The 18,372-nt window shown below is 44.2% G+C and overlaps 2 protein-coding genes across 3 annotated transcripts in view; one reads left to right on the top strand and one right to left on the bottom strand.

Moving 5' to 3' along the window:
* The window catches only part of LOC106889612 (sodium-dependent serotonin transporter-like), a 9,492-nt gene extending 9,362 nt beyond the window's left edge, over positions 1-130 (top strand). Inside the window, exon 14 of the mRNA XM_014944803.1 lies at positions 45-130. Within this exon, the coding sequence (XP_014800289.1) occupies positions 45-130 (86 nt within the window). The remainder of the gene's footprint in view (positions 1-44) is intronic.
* A 2,986-nt stretch (positions 131-3,116) lies between these two features.
* The window catches only part of ANKRD13A (ankyrin repeat domain 13A), a 15,524-nt gene continuing 268 nt past the window's right edge, over positions 3,117-18,372 (bottom strand). The window contains exons 1-16 of one of the 2 annotated variants that reach the window (XM_014944832.1): positions 17,451-17,878; positions 15,729-15,782; positions 14,906-15,038; positions 14,540-14,664; positions 14,052-14,097; positions 13,253-13,396; positions 12,746-12,941; positions 11,646-11,712; positions 10,212-10,293; positions 9,406-9,464; positions 8,392-8,528; positions 7,857-8,014; positions 7,554-7,667; positions 6,641-6,792; positions 6,351-6,415; positions 3,117-5,113 (exon numbers count right to left, since the gene is read on the bottom strand). In XM_014944832.1, coding sequence (XP_014800318.1) covers positions 4,915-5,113; positions 6,351-6,415; positions 6,641-6,792; positions 7,554-7,667; positions 7,857-8,014; positions 8,392-8,528; positions 9,406-9,464; positions 10,212-10,293; positions 11,646-11,712; positions 12,746-12,941; positions 13,253-13,396; positions 14,052-14,097; positions 14,540-14,629 — 1,509 coding nt within the window. In that variant the 5' untranslated portion in view covers positions 14,630-14,664; positions 14,906-15,038; positions 15,729-15,782; positions 17,451-17,878 and the 3' untranslated portion in view covers positions 3,117-4,914. Of the gene's footprint in view, positions 5,114-6,350; positions 6,416-6,640; positions 6,793-7,553; positions 7,668-7,856; positions 8,015-8,391; positions 8,529-9,405; positions 9,465-10,211; positions 10,294-11,645; positions 11,713-12,745; positions 12,942-13,252; positions 13,397-14,051; positions 14,098-14,539; positions 14,665-14,905; positions 15,039-15,728; positions 15,783-17,450; positions 17,879-18,372 lie in introns of those variants that run through there. The other variant, XM_014944831.1, reaches the window with a different exon arrangement.

Consider the following 18,372-nt stretch of genomic DNA (forward strand, 5'->3'; position numbering starts at 1 on the left):
GGGATGCACTCAGATCCTAACCTCTCCTCCTCCTCCTCCCGCAGTGCTGCTGGGCAGCATCCTCAGCGCCCTCCTCCTCACCATCATCCTCATGGCCGTCTGCGTCTACAAACCCCTCCGGCGGCGGTAGCGGAGTTTTTTTTTTTGGGGGGGGGAAAGGGGGCGGAAGCGTTACCGGTCCCCACCGGGGATGCTCCCATCTCGTGTGCCTGGCTCCATCGTGACGGCGCATTTAAGGACAGTGTGGCTGGGGAATCACACGCCGGGAAGGGGGGGGGGCTCGGTGAACTGATTCCCGGGACCCCCCACCGCGGAGAACCACGGAGGGGTACGAGCAGGGTCGGCAGCAACGCACCTTCTGCCCAAAAAACGGTGTTTTGGCGATGCTGACCTGACGCCGTGTGCTGGAGAGCATCCATGGTGTCCCACGAGCATCCCTGGTGTGGAAATTCCACGAGCATCCCTGGTGTCCCGTGAGCATCCTTGGTGTGGAAGATCCACGAGCATCCCTGGTGTCCCACGAGCATCCCTGGTGTCTGCTGAGTATCCCTGGTGCAGAAGTTCTACCAGCATCCCTGGTGTCCCACGAGCATCCCTGGTGTCCCACGAGCATCCCTGGTGTGGAAGTTCCACCAGCATCCCCTGGTGTCCCACGAGCATCCTTGGTGTGGAAGATCCATGAGCATCCCTGGTGTCTGCTGAGCATCCCTGGTGTGGAAGTTCCACCAGCATCCCCAGTGTCCCACGAGCATCCCTGGTGTCTGCTGAGCATCCCTGGTGTGGAAGTTCCACCAGCATCCCCAGTGTCCCACGAGCATCCCTGGTGTCTGCTGAGCATCCCTGGTGCAGAAGTTCCAAGAGCATCCCTGGTGTCCCATGAGCATCCCTAGTGTGGAAGTTCCACGAGCATCTCTGGTGTCTGCTGAGCATCCCTGGTGTGGAAGTTCCACCAGCATCCCTGGTGTCTGCTGAGCATCCCTGCTGTTCCGTGACCATCCCTGGTGGCTGTGGGCCACAACCAGCCATGACACCCTTCCCATCGGTGCCAGGAGCCATCCTGGGTCGGCAGGAGAACACGGCCAGACTAACGCCATCACATTGATCACACCACCTCTAATTTTGCTTTCTGATTAATTCAGTCCCTTGCTTGAACGCTGGGCGTCGAGGGGTTTGTAGGGCAGCTTCACAAGTAGCCTGGGGGGGAAAAGCAGAGCCGTGGGGGGGTCTGGTACGTGCAGAAATACCGCAGATGTGAGCAGACCCCGGTGTAGCCATGACAGGCTTGTCATTTTTGAGGTTATTTGCTTTAATTCTTTAGCTAAACAGCCACAAGCAGCCCTGCACCCAAACAGGATGAACTGGGGTGCAGACGAGGGTCTCCAGCTTGTCACACCCAAACAGGACAAACTGGGGTGCAGACGAGGGTCTCCAGCTTGTGCTGAACGCTCATCTCCTCACAGGTGGGTCTGTGCTCCTGAGCAGGTCAGTGTCCCATGGAACAGGAGCCTCCCAAAGTCTGGAAGCCGGGCAGATGCTTGGAACTGCTGGGCTGGGGCTCTCTGGAAGTGTTTCGACTCTGGACAGACCCATTCTGTGCATTTTCAGCAACAAATTCAAGTGTTTACACTGAAATCACATGTGTGTAATGAATGCTGCTATTCTGTTTTGCACTGCTCTGAATAGTAACTGGATTTTTTTTTTTTTTGTGCTTATGAAGTATTACTTTGGTATTTAACATAGGGGTGTTTCGGGCTAGTAATTTATTTAGTATTTTTAAAACTTAACTTGCAGAACAACTGGGGTGACGGGTTCTCTAAAGCTTTGTGCTGCCTCCAAAATGTTTTCTGTTGGATTTGTTTCCAAGGATGCCAACTGCTCTTGCTGGAGATGCTCTTTGCTGCTGCTCTAGGAGTAAAATGTCAGTAGATTGGCCTAGAACAGCTCTAGTTACTAATCTAAGCGAGACATAAGCGAGGTAACGCTGTTCTGTTGCTTTCTGAGCCTTTTCCTTTTTTTGATCACTGATTTTTCTCGGTCCTTGGTGGGGTCTGTGCTGTTTGTGGAGGGCTGGAAGGTGGTTTGCAGTTTGGGGTTGCAGCGTTCCCGTTTGCATCCATCCTTCACTCCCTGCTCTGTCCCTTTGTACCAATAAAAAGCTGTGTAAACAATCCGGGACTCTTGTTTATTCATGGATGTTCTGTTTGTTATTAACCGGGCTGGAGCTGGAGGGAGGGATGAGGCAGTTCCCTTTCCCACCTCTCCTAATCCTGCCCTTTTTACCCGCTTTTCCATGGTGAGGGACAGGAGAAGGCCCCCCCTTCTCATGGATGTTTGTTAGTGAGACACTGTCAACAGGAAACTGGGAAGGAAATCTCCTCCTGCACACGTAGGGCAGACTTTAGCAGGTCAAGTTTGGTTATGAAGATTATCTCTTTTGGATGAAAAAAAAAAAAAAAAAAGGATTTCTAAATAAAGCACATCCTGGATTATTGTTGTACATTGAAAAAAAAAAACCAACCAGTCCAAAAGCACAAGGAAGGACATACTTGGTCTCACTTTCAGGAACAAAACAGCCCTGTGGAAACAGCATCAATTTAAAGAACTAAAAAAGGCAGTTTTAGAACAAACTACGAGTATTTAGAGCTTCTGCTTTCCTATGTAAACCTCAAGCTTCCTCAGAAAGAGAAGTTGGACTCAGCTTTTATTCAGCAGCCTCAGCATTAATATTAAACATACTGTGCCACCCTCTGCTCATCTTCTATCTCTGTTACCCACAAAAAGGTAGATACAGAAACTGATCTGGGGCTGGTTCTTAGAGGATCCTTTTTACCCATATAGTGCAAGATGTTTAAGAAAAGCAGCACCAGTTTGAGGGAAGCAGCGTCTTCTTGTTTAGATGGAATGATGCAAATTTCACAGAACGGAAAAAAAAAGTAAAACCCAAACCACACCAGTTTTTTTAGTCCCAGACTTGGACTGAAACTGCTCAATATTCTTTAGTTACAATATAAAAATGCAGAAAGAGAAAAAGCTTGAAGAAAGATATTCCCACCCTTTTAACTTTTGAGATGCTTAATAGAAAAAAATTAATAGAAAAAAAAGCCCGGTGACAGATGTTTTATAAAGGCAACAGCACTCTTTATTTCTGCTGGAGGAAGAAACCCCACAGTTTCATCTCCTACCTCACAACTTTGTCAAGAGCTCAATGCAAAGCTTATTCCCTTTTTTTTTTTCCAGCTGTGAAAGTCACAGTAATCCCCTTTTCAGAGAAAGATGCAATTCCACCACTGACCACTGCCACTGTGCAAGAAAGTTCACGTTCCTGCCAACACCAAACAAGCTATTTTTAGGGATGCAAGCTGTATTGTTAAACAGAAACGGTGCAGATCTACCAGTTCTAGTGTACACGGAAGGAATTTTAATCGTTTGCTATGTAAAACAATGGATTATTGGTTTAAAATAGGGTTCCAAGTTACCAACCATCTCACTGGTTACGACCGAGTCCGTTTTATGGTGATTTTAGACTGGTTAATAGTTGGTTAACGCAGAACCGCCCTGTTTTGCCCAAGGAACAAGTGCAGGATTAGGTAGCAAGGTCAGAGGGTCTGTACCATAGATTCCTCACACTCCTGCCAGCCAGAGCTGAGGAATATTGCTCACATTTAACTGCTGTAAGGCTTTCCCGGGGATGTACACTGTGTTCTTGTGGAGTGCACTCCAGAGTCACAGTGGGAATACTGTAAACACCGACAGAAGTGCAGGTAAAACAGCTACAAACATCTCATATGATGAAAGACCTGAGGAAAGCTGGTTAAAATGTACTTGTGAATCGTTACAATACCTTTTTTTTTTTTATGAGTGTAGTCATATTGGCTTGGTTTAAAATCAATAAAAATATTCCGATAAAAAAATATATGCATTCACGTGAAGGATGAGCACTTGGATTTTAAAAAGCAACACGCGTTTCCCTTTCAGGTGACAGAATTAAAACTTATCTTCCAATAAGTATACATTAAAACTGCACCTGAATTCTTTGCCATTGGAACTTAGCACCCACACGCAGGCACACACTCATGCACACACCCCAAGGGATCGCAAAGAAGCGCCTGTATCTACCCCTTGTTTTCTGGCTGCCCTCGGACTACAGGAACTAGCTGGTTTTGAATCACTGCAAAAAATGCTACTTCACTGGACAGATGGTCCCATTTCAGGATCTAAAAGTTTACTGGCTACTTGTTTTGTCCTTGTTTTTCTTTTTTTTTTTTTTTTCCAAAAAAAGCGCTAGTTTAATCTTGAGCTTGGATTAGCTGTTCAAGTATAAAATTATCCTTCTTAAGCAGGAGCACATGATAAAGTCTCAGTAACTAGAGAAGAGATAATTGCATATAAACAAAACTAAAAGAAAACATCTGTCAGCGTGGTACACTGTCAGCATGAAGAACTACCCTACCTGTGTATATGCATATAGATACTCTTCCAATAACACCTGGAAGAAACAGACAATGGCTTTGAATTATTCAGAAATAACTAAGCAGATGAGTATCTCTTTGGTAAGTTAATGACGTTTCCCTCCTGAACTCCCCCAGAAATCAGGGTTTCAAGCTTTAACTGCAATCCTATATCCTGATGCTAAGCAAAATTTCCATCCGCTCTTCAATAAATACGTTTAGATAAAAAAATTTTCCTTCAAAGCTAAGACTGCACGATTGGGGAGCCAAATGCAGAGTCCCGTGATCCGAAACTCCCTCAAAAATAAATCAGCTTTTTTTTCCTTTGTAGCTGATGATGCCAACTGAGAAGGCAGGTGAAATGTCTACTTAAGCAGTCCAGGAGTGGTCTTCAGACTGACAGCTCTGAAAGCCTTGGGTTTTATGCAGATTTGGTCGTCCTCGTTTTCAGGAGATGGCTGAGGAGTTATTTTTCCACCAGAGAAAGCTGTAAAACCTGCTGGAGCTCTGCATCTTCCTCCTCACGGCGTTGCTTCTCCCGTTCCTCCTGCTCTCGGACAGACAGCTCCATGGCAAGCTGCAAGTCTTTCTCAAAACTGGAAGGCTCACTAGGTGTGCTGCAGTGTGAGCTACCCGTGCTCGTTAGAAAGCTCTCCTGCAGGGCCCTGAAAGGAGAAAGAGAACCTCAAGAAGAGACAGAGCCTATTTCACATTTCCTGCAGTGATCCTGGCCACCGTCTTCTAACTGCAAACCTGAAAATCTCCCCATAAAGGGGGTAAAGCAGTTTTCAGGATAAAGGAACAGTTCTAACATGCATAAAATTCCCAATGTAAAACCTGTTCTTTGAATCACAGAACAGTATGGGGTTGGAAGGGGCCTCTGGAGATCATCTAGTCCAACCCCCTGCCAGAGCAGGTCCACCCAGAGCTGGTTGCACAGGAACGTGTCCAGGTGGGTTTGGAATGTCTCCAGAAAAGGAGACTCCACCACCTCCCTGGGCAGCCTCTGCCAGGGCTCTGCCACCCTCAAAGTGAAGAAGTTCCTCCTCATGTTTAGGTGGAACTTCTTATGTTCAGGTTTGTGCCCATTTCCTCTTGTCCTGTCCCTGGGCACCACTGAAAAAAGACCAGCCCCATCCTCCTGACACCCACCCTTTCAGTATTTATAGGTGTTGATCAGATCCCCCCTCAGTCTGCTCTTCTCCAGACTAAAAAGACTCCTCAGAATCTTTCATACACACTAACAGTAAATTTTCAACAGGCTTCTAAAAACCATTCTCATCTAGTTTAAAGGTAATGTAATTTCCATGTACAAAACAGAAGGATGCGGCTCTCTGTGTGCACAAAGGTTTCTTTGCACTTAACTGCAGGAAGACACACCAGGTACCAGAGCATATTCCCAAGAGTCCCTTAAATACACGTTGCTAAGTTTTTAAGGATTACATTGTGATTTTGAAGAGAAAGAAGAGCTAACCTGAAGTATGCAGCATCTCACAAGCAAACATTCAACCCAGAGGGACCAAATCCACAGTTTAAGAGCAGAACAGAAGGATTGTGTTTATTTGTTGGGTAAAGAATCAGTTATGTGAGCAGACTAGTCCCACAGCTGAGCTAAAAAGCTATACCATACAATATGTTTATTTGCTGGGTAAAGAATCAGTTAATGTGAGCAGACTAGTACCACAGCTGAGCTAAAAAGCTATACCATACAAGCCAGGGATGCCCAATTTAGAGTCCTTGCTTCCTGGAACATTAAAAGTTAGAAGCAGCACAAGAAAAGAGACCTTTAGTTCTGTGCATCTCCTACCTACATACACAAATAATTGCAAAAGCGCTTCATGCTGCTCTTGCAAGTATTTCTGCTCTGTCACTGCACAGCTTGATGTGAAAAGGATTCCTTACCTCTGATACTGTATGTTGAAGTCCTGTGAATACGCAACCGCTCCATTGGAATGCACCCCCACTTCCTAGAAACAGGGAAAAACAGACAATTCCACAGCCATTAACAGATCTGCAGTGCAGCTCACCGAGAGGCAGCTCTTCAATCAGTCTCATTTCTTCCTTGAAATACATCACTGTATTTTTCTCTTCGGAGGTTCTTAGAAAAATGGGCCCTACGTGGGTTTTATTCAGAGATGCAGCTATTGCTGCATAGTCTTTGACCTGCACTGCACAGATCACAGCACACTCACTTTATTTCCACCGGATTCCAACAAACTCTGCTGGATGGCAAACTGCATGATCTCGTTATCCTCATCCTGCACGTGGATGTTCCTGCCGTCATCCTGGACATGGTAAGATTTGGGGATCTCAAACACCGACTGGTCAACCTCAAAATTCGCACCTACAGAAGCCAAACGTAGTTACAAACATGGCACAGTGTATTTTTACAAGTTGTGACTTAAAAAAAATCTGATGAATGCTTATGCATGATAAAGTTAACTCCAAAAATTCAGGTAAGCCGCCTGGCTAAAAATACCAACAGGTTTTGAAAGGCTTCTGTGGCAAACAAGCACAGCAGTGAGACAGAAAGCAGGGTCTTTCTTTAGCATGCTGGCAAATTATACAAATAAAACCAGTTTGCAGCAGAGCTCTAAGGTGGCTGAACTCTGACAAAGCCAGATAGGGAGGAAAAAAATATTGTGAAAGATAAATACCGCAGTGGCCCTTCTGAGGTTATTTCTAAAGAATGGGTCTGGAATACCTTACAGGACAGGGTATGGCTGGATACACGCAGCCATAAGCATCCTACTCAAGCATAATCCACTCTTTTCTGAAAGAGCACACAGACTGAGCTGTCGCAGTGATTCTGCTTCCCGTAGCAATAGCTTGCACCAGAATTCAGACCTCAAAATGCTTGGGAAAGCTCAGTTTGGCCAATTCAGCAGGTACAGAAGGGGCAGAACAGGTCAGCATGATCAGTATCCCACACTCCAGGTGAGCTGTGATGCATCGCAGCTCCCTCTCACCCGTGAACATTTCATTCTCTGCAGTTAACCCATCTCTCTCTCCTCTGCATTCCACTGACAGAAACACAAGACTGCATCTTCTGCTCCTTACCTGAATCACACTGGGCACCTCCGTTCTGCATCTTCCGCTCCTTACCTGAATCACACTGGGCACCTCCAGCCGTTTGTGACGGTGTCTTGTCAGCTGTCCTGCAGCCATTGACATTCTCAAATGTAATTCGGGCATTCAGCACGTGAAATAAGGGAATTTCTATAAGAAAGAATACAAGATTTCTGTGACCCCAGATGTAGAAGACAACGTACATCCGGATTCTCACTTTTAGATATCAGCAAGATGACTAGTAGAAAACTAACATGGGTTTCTGCAAATACATGCTGCAAAACCAATAGAAAGAGTGGAAATGAAGAAAACGCTACAATAAAAATTGCTACACATTACCAATTTTGACAGGAAATCCTGGTGGAAACTCCAGAGTGATGAAATCCCTAAGTCTGGCAAAATGAGCACTAGTTCTGGCCATCAGATCGATGATTGGAGTGACTTGTTCCATAAGAGACAAGGGGAACTCTTCACTCATCCACAAGGTTGCTTTAAATCTTAAAAGAGAAAATGGCACAAAAAACATCCTAAGCTTATAGTTTAGGGGGAGATGCAAAGCAAAAATCCATAACATTGTCACCTGACATGGATTTCAGAGAGTCAGAACAGTTACTGCTCTGAGAAACCAAACCACATTCCCGGTCAGACTAAAGGCAAAGCACAGGAGGTTACCAACACGTCACAGCACTAGTGCAAAGGCTTTCTTTGACTTAATGGAAGAATTACACTATAGCTAAATAATTCAAGATCTCTCTTTTGATTAATTTTGAAAGCTGGGGGAAAACCACACTGGATATTTGTTAAAAAATGGTTTCCAGAGATTAGATGACCGGGAAGAGACAAGTTAAAAATAATTAAAAGTTTTATTTCTCACTTCTGCGTTCGAATGGTGACTTCTTTCGGTCTTCCTATGTCTCTACCTTTCAAATCAAATTCTGGGTCAAAGTATTCCTCCAGAGTAATAGCAGTGGGATTATTACTTGTGGCATACTCTGTTGTCTTGGTCGTACTCTATAAGGAAAGACAGGGGGGAAAAAAAAAACAAACACAAAAGTACAGAACAAATAGATGGTGGCTACTACAAGAAACTTTTAAGTTACCTCCTGTGAAGTAAGTCATTCTCTATTTTAGACACCAGTGACACATACTATAAATACAAGGGCACGTGTTTGCAGACTGCTTTCTATTGAGGTGAAAAATCTCCAAGTGTTTTAGACACAGGAAAATCTACTTAAATGCTTTAAAGCTAGAAGCCAACCAGCGACGCGAATATAAGCTACAGCATTTCCAGGCTCCAAATCCTTTACTAAAGGCAAAACCTTGATGGGGTATTTTAAAGAGAAGTCTCTAGATCCATGTAAGATCCGCAACGCCATCCTGACACAGAGCTAGCAGTTGGTGAATCCGTTATCTACTTTATGTAAGTTACGTACAGATGCAAAGCAGTTGCTAAATCCTTATCAAAATCGTTATCAACGCATTTCAGAACAGCAGTTTGCTACCATGTCACTTCATCCTCTCATCATTCCTCTGCCTGATGATCACTGTCCCCACTGCAGGGCTGTGGACAAGCCTTCCCACATCACTGGTGGGTTGCCCCCAGGATCTGTGCTTGCTCAGATTTATTGCCACCTCTCACAGCCCAGCTCCTCTTCTACTAACGGATCTTGTGTCTTTTTCACAAGAGTGTTCAGAAGGAGGTACCTGCTATTCACACACAGCATTTGAGGACTTAAACCAAACAAAAACATCCTCAGGGAAAATTTAAACCTCATAATGAAAATTTCTGCCAAACTAAGGAGACAAGAGGGGATTCCACACACCTACAATTCCTGTGGGCACAGATCTCTGCGCTGCAGTGACCTGTTTCGACGTCAGAGACACTCACCTGAGCACCGTACTCATGCTCCACCGTACCCAGGAATGATTCCAGGGGGTTCCTGTCAGCTTCAGATAACAGGAGGGGAAAAAAGCAAAAAAAATAAATCTATTACTATTAATTACCAGTAAAATTTACATACACACCAGGCTAACAAGCAAGGTTCTAACCCACAGGTAAAAAAAAGTCATTACTTTGTGCAAGCTTTACCAGCCAAGCCTAGAGCCTAAAGGTGATGGTATAAAAGAGGTACAACGCACAGAACAGAGGCATAGATTTTTAGTGGTTTCTATCAGGAGCAAATGGCTGTATTATTCACCCTGCCTCCCCTCCTGGGCCCCGAGACAGGCCAGTGAATGGCAGTGTTCCCATACGAAGTCACTGCCTGGTCACCCTTTACTCTAGTTTAAATACTAGAAGAAATTAGTGGACCAAAACAAAACAGAAAGTCCAAGCAAACAAAGTCTACATGAATCTTGTAATCTGGCCAAAGCAAGGAAAAGGCAAGAATACATTCCAGAGCAGGAAATAGCACGGAAACAAGCAGCTTTTTAAAACTTTCAATAATCTTTCAACAGTTTTGAAGGGCTCTTCTTTCCTCCAAGTACAGTCAGGATAAATACAGGTTCCTTTGCAGGCTAGAAGTCAAGTAATGAGCTACCTCAGACACACAACGTGTGAAAGTAAAACAGGGCAAAGCCAGCAAGAAAAGCATTTCCCTTGTCCATCTGTCCTGTCCCTCTGCAGTCACACAGAGAAGGTATCAGAGGGCCAAAAGGTTCTCCTGATTTCCAGTTATCCTATGGGAAAATTACCTTTATATCTTTTCTTCTCCTCTTCTGTTAAATGTTCCGTTCGGATTTTTGTGACCACGTTCACATTGTTTGCAATGTATACCTTAAGAAAAAAAAAAGAGTCTAAGTACAAAGCCCAAAAAGCATCACAGGTTTAAAAAAAAAAAAAGAGAGAGTAAAACACCATGTACACAAATCTAAAGACAGAATGAAGTAGCATTTCTCTGCCTCTCATTGCCAACGACCTTAATCTCTAACATACTGCTGATCAACAGGAAATGCTGCACTTTGATATAATGGAAATCCAACCTAATAAATTCTATGACAAGGCTGAAACCAGATGCCACCTGCTGGGCACGCTGATAAAATAAGAAACCCTGCAAATCATACACCCGAGTATCCCCAGACAGCATGAATTTGGCCAGCATCCCGCGCCAAAAGAATAGCAGAGGAGTTTGGTCATCGACTTGGATGGCAACAGAAATCAGCTTCTCAACCGAGTTCCTGGAAAGCACATTTACCCACTGTTAAATACGCTTTTGTAATTAACTAAACCAATCTCAAAAATTATACAGGCATTTCCAAGCTTGCTGGAATGAATTCCCACCTGGGCAGAGGTTTTAAGAGAACAGGGGAAGGAAAGTCAGCTAACACTATTTCTAAACAGAGGTCACACATAAGACCTTCCAAATTGCATTTAGTGATGGTTTAATTCTGCAGGAACACTAATGAATCCCAACATCTACCTGAATAGTCTTAGGAGAAAAATCTTCATATAAACATAGAAAGCTGTTCAGTATTTATTCTTCAGTTAAATGAAATGGTAAAACATGGTTTACTGCACAAATTCCAAAACCCAGAGTAAACACAGACTTACGAATCAGGGAAGCTAATTCTTGTGATTCTTAACTTAAATTCCTAAACCAGCAAGGCTGTAAAGCCATCTTCAAAAATACTGCGCTGAAGTGAAATGGAAGATAAAACCAGTGTGACATGGAACAAATCTAAGCAACTGTATGACTCAGGAGCAAGGTCAGGGTCTTTTATCTATCAACAGCTTTTTATTACTTGAATTCATGACGCAACTCGTGGCAGCAGGAGGCTGTTATTTCCTTGCAATACTGTTACAGGAGAGTGCTCAAGGCACTTCACCAGTGGGCTCCTTGTCTTTTAAGCACAAATTGGTTCAATTCCAGTTTTTGGAATTGAAGGAAGGAAGGAAGGAATGGAGTTCTAGCAGTTATGCTGAAGCTTTTGCCCCTTCTGAAACGCTCCGATTGTCCCTGCACAAGCTGGGCAGCCTCAAAGCTCCTCTCAACTGCCCAGTTCTGCTGGCGACACAATAAAGCTCTTGATGGGAAGTTTAGAACCTGAAATATTCAGGGAAATAAAGGCAAAACACAATCACACTTCAGCTAGCTATAACACCCCTTAATTCTACAGAACAGGCTTTACCTTTGCTTCATAACCATTTACGCCTTCTGCTTTTTCTGTCTTCCACACCCAGAATCCAGACGTCGTTCTGACAAAAAAAGAACACCACAAGTGTCTATACAGTGCCATTTCTACACAATCCACAGCCCTATTTTTTTCTAAAACTGTTTTTAAGCCTTCAATAGGTTGATTTCAACCCCAGAAAAAAGCACAGGTCAAACTGTCACACATGTATCACAGGAGGGCTGAGGAAATCACACTGTTTCTGTTCTTACACAGTCCAAGGCAGAAGCCCAGAGGCTCAGACAGAGATTTTAGACTGTGATTAGGATACCTGAGCCCCAGAGAAGGATGAGAGCCTAAAAACTTACCCAATTATTTTGTTTGACAGCCCGGGCAGCTTTAAACACACAGTTTAATTTCAAAAGTAACCTGTCACTGCTATTTGGGGAACTGGACGGTAGGAAATCTGAGTTTCTGGATGTGTAGGTGCTGCAGTTACTGAGGCCCAGTGAGCATCACTGGGCAGCTTTGAAAGGGTACAAAATATTCAGGAGAAAGATGCTGGAATTATACATCTCACGTGGGAAAGACTTGTTTTGTATGATCACGGGAGATATTTACAGCATCACAGAGCACTCCAAAAGGAGCTTCATAAAAGGACTGCCTAAGCTGGCAGATACCTGGATAAATACGTGTAGTACACAAGGAAAACTTGTACCTGTGGAAAGACACACTATATATAGTATTAATGTGAGATTTGACTGACTTAGCTACAAGACAAGTTCTTTCCCATTAATTTCGGCACTATACACACAGATTTGGGCAAAATGCAAGCTTATAATGAGGCATGAAGACCAATCTCACTAACATGATAAACTGGAAGCTTCTGCAAATCAGTTCTTTCAACTGGATTTTTTTTTTTGCCAAGCCATACCAGCAAGCTGACCCAAGGCAAATTTCTTTATCTAATGGTATGTGAAGATTAAAGTAACTTCAGATCTAGATTTAAAAGTTTTTATTAGCAGGGCTTTTGAGAGTTTGCCTTTAAAGCTTTATTGCAAGTGTGAGCAGGCATAATCTTGAAGTGCTTATTTGTTACGAGAAACCTTGCATCTTACCTTTCAAAAGCAATATTTTTTGTATCAAGGCACGTGTTAATGATTGGAGATGTAAGGCGCCGTTCCACATCTTTTCTTTTGGGTGTCATAGACCCCAGTGTCAAACGCTTCATGTGTTGGGAGATCTCAAACCGCTCCGTCGTAACAAACTTATCGTCGTGATTGATCTCAATTAGTTCTGCCCAGCCCCCGGTATCTGTTGGAAATGGTACACCTCAATCTAAAAAACTTAGTGACAGTATTCCAGCACAAAAAAACCTATAGTCAAGTCAAATTTTAGTCCTGTTACCAAATTTTGACATCAGATTTACTCAAAGAAAAGAAATTAAGCCATTACATTAAATCAAAAAAGAGTATCTCTATGAGACACTCACAGAATATACGTAGAAAACTTTTTTTAAGTTCAATACTCAGCCTCAAAAGGCCTTTTTGAGACAAATTGGGGTTTCTTATTGTGGCTGACAGAGTATTTGGTGATCAATGGCGGAGACGTGCCGCAATATTTACCTTCTCCCTTGAAAATTAAACTCCGCCTTCCTCTCTCCCAGCTCATGTTTTCAAAGCCCAGTAAGGTGATATCGACGCGCAGCTTGGAACCGCTCTTCCAGATGCGGCACACATCGCTCGGACACACTCTAGAAACCAGTGGGACTGTAAAAGAAAATGAAAAAAAATGTAAATAGACAATATTCATGAAATCTGAATTCAAGCAGAAGCTAAATCCCTGCTACAGGACTGCTCAGTGCTCATTATGTCAGAGGAGGTGAGATACTGATCCTCTTTCAGCTTTAAGAACAATCAGCCCAGGGACAAACCCACCAACTTTAATTTAAAGATGAACACGCAAAGATACTAGTTCAGGTTAAAGATATGAAATGGCATAAACCCCATTTCCTAGCAGTCTTAATAGTTAGCTGTTTGGAATATTAAACCAGCTGTAAGGCCTAGTGTTCATTCCTTTAAAAGAAAAGCAGGTATTTCCCAAGTAGCCTGTGCATTTATATACGAGATACATATCACTGTCTTAATTGATACCCACAGATAACTAAACAAAACCCTATGAAAGTCTTCAGCAACACCAGCAACGGCTAAAGTCTCCCTTTTAAAAAACAAAACGCCCAACAAACTAACCAAATAAACAGGAAACAAAGAATAACTGCAACAGAAGTGTAAGAGGTTGCTCTGAGAGGTGAAAAGGTAAGTATTCCAGGGAGCAGATATTTCTCTGCATCTTTTGAGATGTTTGCACACAAGCAAGTCCCTTTGCCCAGAGCTTAGAAGAGGAAACGATGAGCAGGTCTCTTACCCCAGCTAGTGAACTCCCATTTCATTTCCACATAGAAGTCAGGAGTCTGGAAAAGGAAAACACTTTAGGAATTCTTCGTGAAATAATTTTAATGTAACATTCAGCACAGCTTTTCTCCTGAACATTTTAGATAAAGAAAAACAAAGGGAACAGAACTTGAGACATGATAAATGAACATTAAAAAAATGAAAATGAAACTAACAAACAAAAAACCACACACTGGCCCTGCCCTGCTGCTTTCCGATGAGCTATTCTTCCTTATTTTACTATCAGAGCAGTAATACCTTCAAGGTTCAACCTCTGATGTTGGAGCTCGTGACTGTGGATTTCAAAGTAAAGCCAAGGAAAAAGTCTCCACCTCCCACAGCGCTACGGAATACGCAAGTGGAAATTAAGAACACAATTGCCCATCTGATCTCAGTTTACTTAACTGAACTACTTAAAGGAGAACCACAGTCTGGAGTAAGAGGTTTGAACTAAACAATTACCTCATTAATCTTTTGGAGTAATTCAGGAACTCCTCCAAGTGTCATAGAAGTCTGCTGGTAGTCCCGATGCTGCAGAATCATTTGCACCATCTCTGGGTCTCCCGTACTGACAGCCTCGTGCAAAACTGAAAGAAACCAAGACACAAGATGGTTTTTGTTTCCTTTCTGAGCAAAATACACAGGATAAAAGCAGTCAAAATATACCATCTGCAACTGGTAGCTAAAGCATTAATGCACATCTTATGGTTTCCAAGTTATCTTTACCTGTCCATCCCGTAAAAGAAGTCAAAATATACCATCTGCAACCGGTAGCAGACGGTAGCTAAAGCATTAATGCACGACTTCTGGTTTCCAAGTTATCTTTACCTGTCCATCCCTGTGCATTCTCTTTAGTTACATCTGCCTTGTGTTGAAGGAGGACTTTGGCAGATTCTATATAACCCAAGGAAACAGCAAGGTGCAACAAGGTCCGGCCTCGTGGGTCACGTTGGTCAACATCCTGTTGAGTATCCGAGAGAGAAATAATGCTGAGGCTGTCCTGTCAAAGGCAACTAATCTGTGCACACCCAGAAAAGTTTATATCAAGAAAGCTTGTCAGTAGTAATCCTGGAGTCAATATTCCCCAGCTATTCCCACAAATCAGTCTGTGGGGCACAGCCAACTCCGTTTCCAATGCTACTGCACTGCCCTCTGCACAGTGTGACCTTACTTCCCCACTGAAATAAAAAGAGAAGCAGAACAGGGCCAATAAAAGCAGCACGGTAAGAACTGGCATCACTGTAAGACAGGACTGAGTTCTCGCTGATGCTTCTCATTTTTCTGTAATTATTTCCCCTTCCATCTCCCTTCAGAAGGGTTTCTTCCAGGAGAAGTCAGGAGTTGTAGTCTGTATGAATTGCACAGTGGATAGTCAACGGCCTGAGAGACCGATAGAGGGTTTAACATTCTACAAAATAATGGGAGGAGGAAAAAAAAAAAAAAAGTCACAGAGCATACAACACCGATTTTTTTATAGCACTTTTTGCAAGTATAGAAGCAAATGGTATTTTACAAAGCATCCATTTGACTGACACACACAGCACAATGGAGAGCGAGCGCGTTTTGTACAAGTCACTAAAAAAAAAAGAAAGAAAAAGAAAAACTACACAGGCATAAATATCCAAAACATGCAAGCACAACATACTCATACCTTACATATTTTTCATTATTAGCTTAGAGATTTGAAACAGAAGAGCATCTATAACTAAAGGAAAAGGGGAAAGTCAATAGCAGAATAAGAAAGTAAAGTTATTATGCAAGTTAACACGGTTATCTGACAGCACTGAGTTGGAAAGCTCACGCAACAGAGTAGGGGAAGCTTCATTTTAAACCATTCTCTTTCAACTTCTGTGGTGGAACACTAATTGATTTGCTTCCCCACTTCCTACAGCTCCAATGCCTGCTGCACTGACAGGTAAAGGACTCCAAGGTGTCCCCCTGCAATGGTTTTTTGCTGCTGTTAACCGGTAACCACACATTGTACCCGTTGTTTGCCATACCAAGTGCAGCTGGCAAGTGTCTTTTGATTCCCTCACGCAACCCTCCGACAGCAAGAAGCTTATCCCAAGGAAGCAGGAGGAAACATATCTTTGGAATACTTTAAAAAAAAAAAAGAAATTATTTAAAAGCAGATAAAGGAAGTAAGAGACAGACATATTCCATCTTAACACGCTGCTCATTTCCTTACAGAATAAAGCTTTTGAGGGAGGAAACAGCACTTCACGAGTGTGAATTGCAGTCTCAGACTTAACAAGAAGCAGAATGATCCTTATTTAATGTCAATCTTTCACAGGTGAGACTGACACAGAAATAAATACTCCGAAGCAACGTGCCAGTAAGGTTAAAGATTTTATTAAGGAATAAGATCACATGAATTAGATAAAAAGTAATTGCATTCCAAAGATTCTCCTAAAAACAGGACAGGAGCATGCTTTAAGCAAGCATTAGTAAATTGTGGTGTACTGTTAGAATTGCAGATGATAGTCACTAGTCAGGAGGTGGCACAGCTGATCTTTGGCTCATATACTTGTGGTGTCAGGTATAATGTAATTAATATGCTCTGCTTCTGCAAAGTATCCTCCACCCTAGCGAATGTCAGAGCTTCTACACAGCATCTCAGCAAAAAGGATGTTTGCTGCTCGAGCTCTGCTGCAGCTTTTCAGGCCATTTCCTTACGTCATTACCATTTCTCCCTTAGCCGTCCCAGAGAGGGAACAGCTTTGTATTTTTCTCTACTCTACAGCATGAAACAATTGATCCTTTTTTTTTTCTTTTATTTTTTTTTTTTAAGCAGAGATGCTGAAAACGTTCCAGCCAGTATAAAAATGCTGCCCTCACAGTCCTGGACAGCAACGAAGCCAGAAGAACTGCTGGAGCTCAGCAAGCTAGAGGCTGGCTTAGTCTTTGGCAGCAGCAGCCACCTTTGCTGCATGTTGACTTCCCATTAAGGTAAGCAGTATTTACTGCTTTTCTGGCCCAGAAAAAGAAAAAATTAATGTCCATTATATTTGCTCTTCCTGATCTGTTTCAATGACTTTCTAAAGAATACTTTCTGTAGAGCTATTCTGCAACCTGCACTCGAATGCTCTGAGAGCAGCTTTACAATAAAAAGTCAATGTTTAATGTCTTACATAACAAAAAGTATATTCCTACACCTTCTTACATCACTCCCGCAACCACAAATAAATCGGTAAAGAGAAAGAAGCGCAGCAATCCCACAAGCCCAGCAGACAGACCTGGCAGGACCATCAAGGTTACTTCTCCCTAGAAAGGCAGTAAGCGAGGGGGCACCAAGCCCTGCACCATGGCACAAGCTTTTTTTGGGGCCACCAGCCCCACAGCAGCCCCTCTATCGCCCAGGAGACCCGGTTACCTTGTCCTGCAGCTCCTCGTCCAGCCGCCTGTAGTCATTATTCCAGACCAGGACGTGCAGGGGAAACGCGCTGCTGGCCCTGCCAGGGGAACTCATCATGCCACACACCTGCAGGAGCGGGGGAAGCAGGGTGCCTACCCTCACTGTTCCCCCCCCTCTTTGTTTTGGAGACCCCAAATTACTCAAGCCTGCACCCCTTGAGCTTCTCCTCTCTCTCGGCACCCACCTGCCCCAGATGAGGGAAGGAGAACACCAGGTCACAACCCCCTACGAACCCTTCACCGCGCTCCAAGGGGCTCCCTGTGCAAAAATCACACTCCTGGGGGTCCCCTGCTCCTGGGCACAGCCCCCCCTCTCCTTGGCCCCACACTCTTGGGGGTCTCCCTTGCTCCTGGGGGTTGCCCTTCCTCCTGAGCACCCCCCCACAGCCTCACACCCACACCCCTTGAGCTTTTCCTCTCTCTCAGCACCCACCTGCCCCAGGTGAGGGAAAGAGAACACCAGGCCACAACCCCCTACGAACCCTTAACTGTGCTCCAAGGGGCTCCCCCTGCACCCCTTGAGCTTCTCCTCTCTCTCGGCACCCACCTGCCCCAGATGAGGGAAGGAGAACACCAGGTCACAACCCCCTACGAACCCTTCACCGCGCTCCAAGGGGCTCCCTGTGCAAAAATCACACTCCTGGGGGTCCCCTGCTCCTGGGCACAGCCCCCCCTCTCCTTGGCCCCACACTCTTGGGGGTCTCCCTTGCTCCTGGGGGTTGCCCTTCCTCCTGAGCACCCCCCCACAGCCTCACACCTGAGGGGACCTGCCCTGCTCCTGGTGCCCCCCCCAGTCTGGAAGTCCCCTGCTCCCAGACACCTTCCTCCTGCCTCAGCCCCACACTCCCAAGGGATCTCCCCTGCTCCTGGGCTCCCCCCAC

The sequence above is a fragment of the Calidris pugnax genome, unplaced genomic scaffold, assembly GCF_001431845.1.
Source record: "Calidris pugnax isolate Ruff unplaced genomic scaffold, ASM143184v1 scaffold139, whole genome shotgun sequence".
NCBI classification, from domain to species: Eukaryota; Metazoa; Chordata; class Aves; order Charadriiformes; family Scolopacidae; genus Calidris; species Calidris pugnax.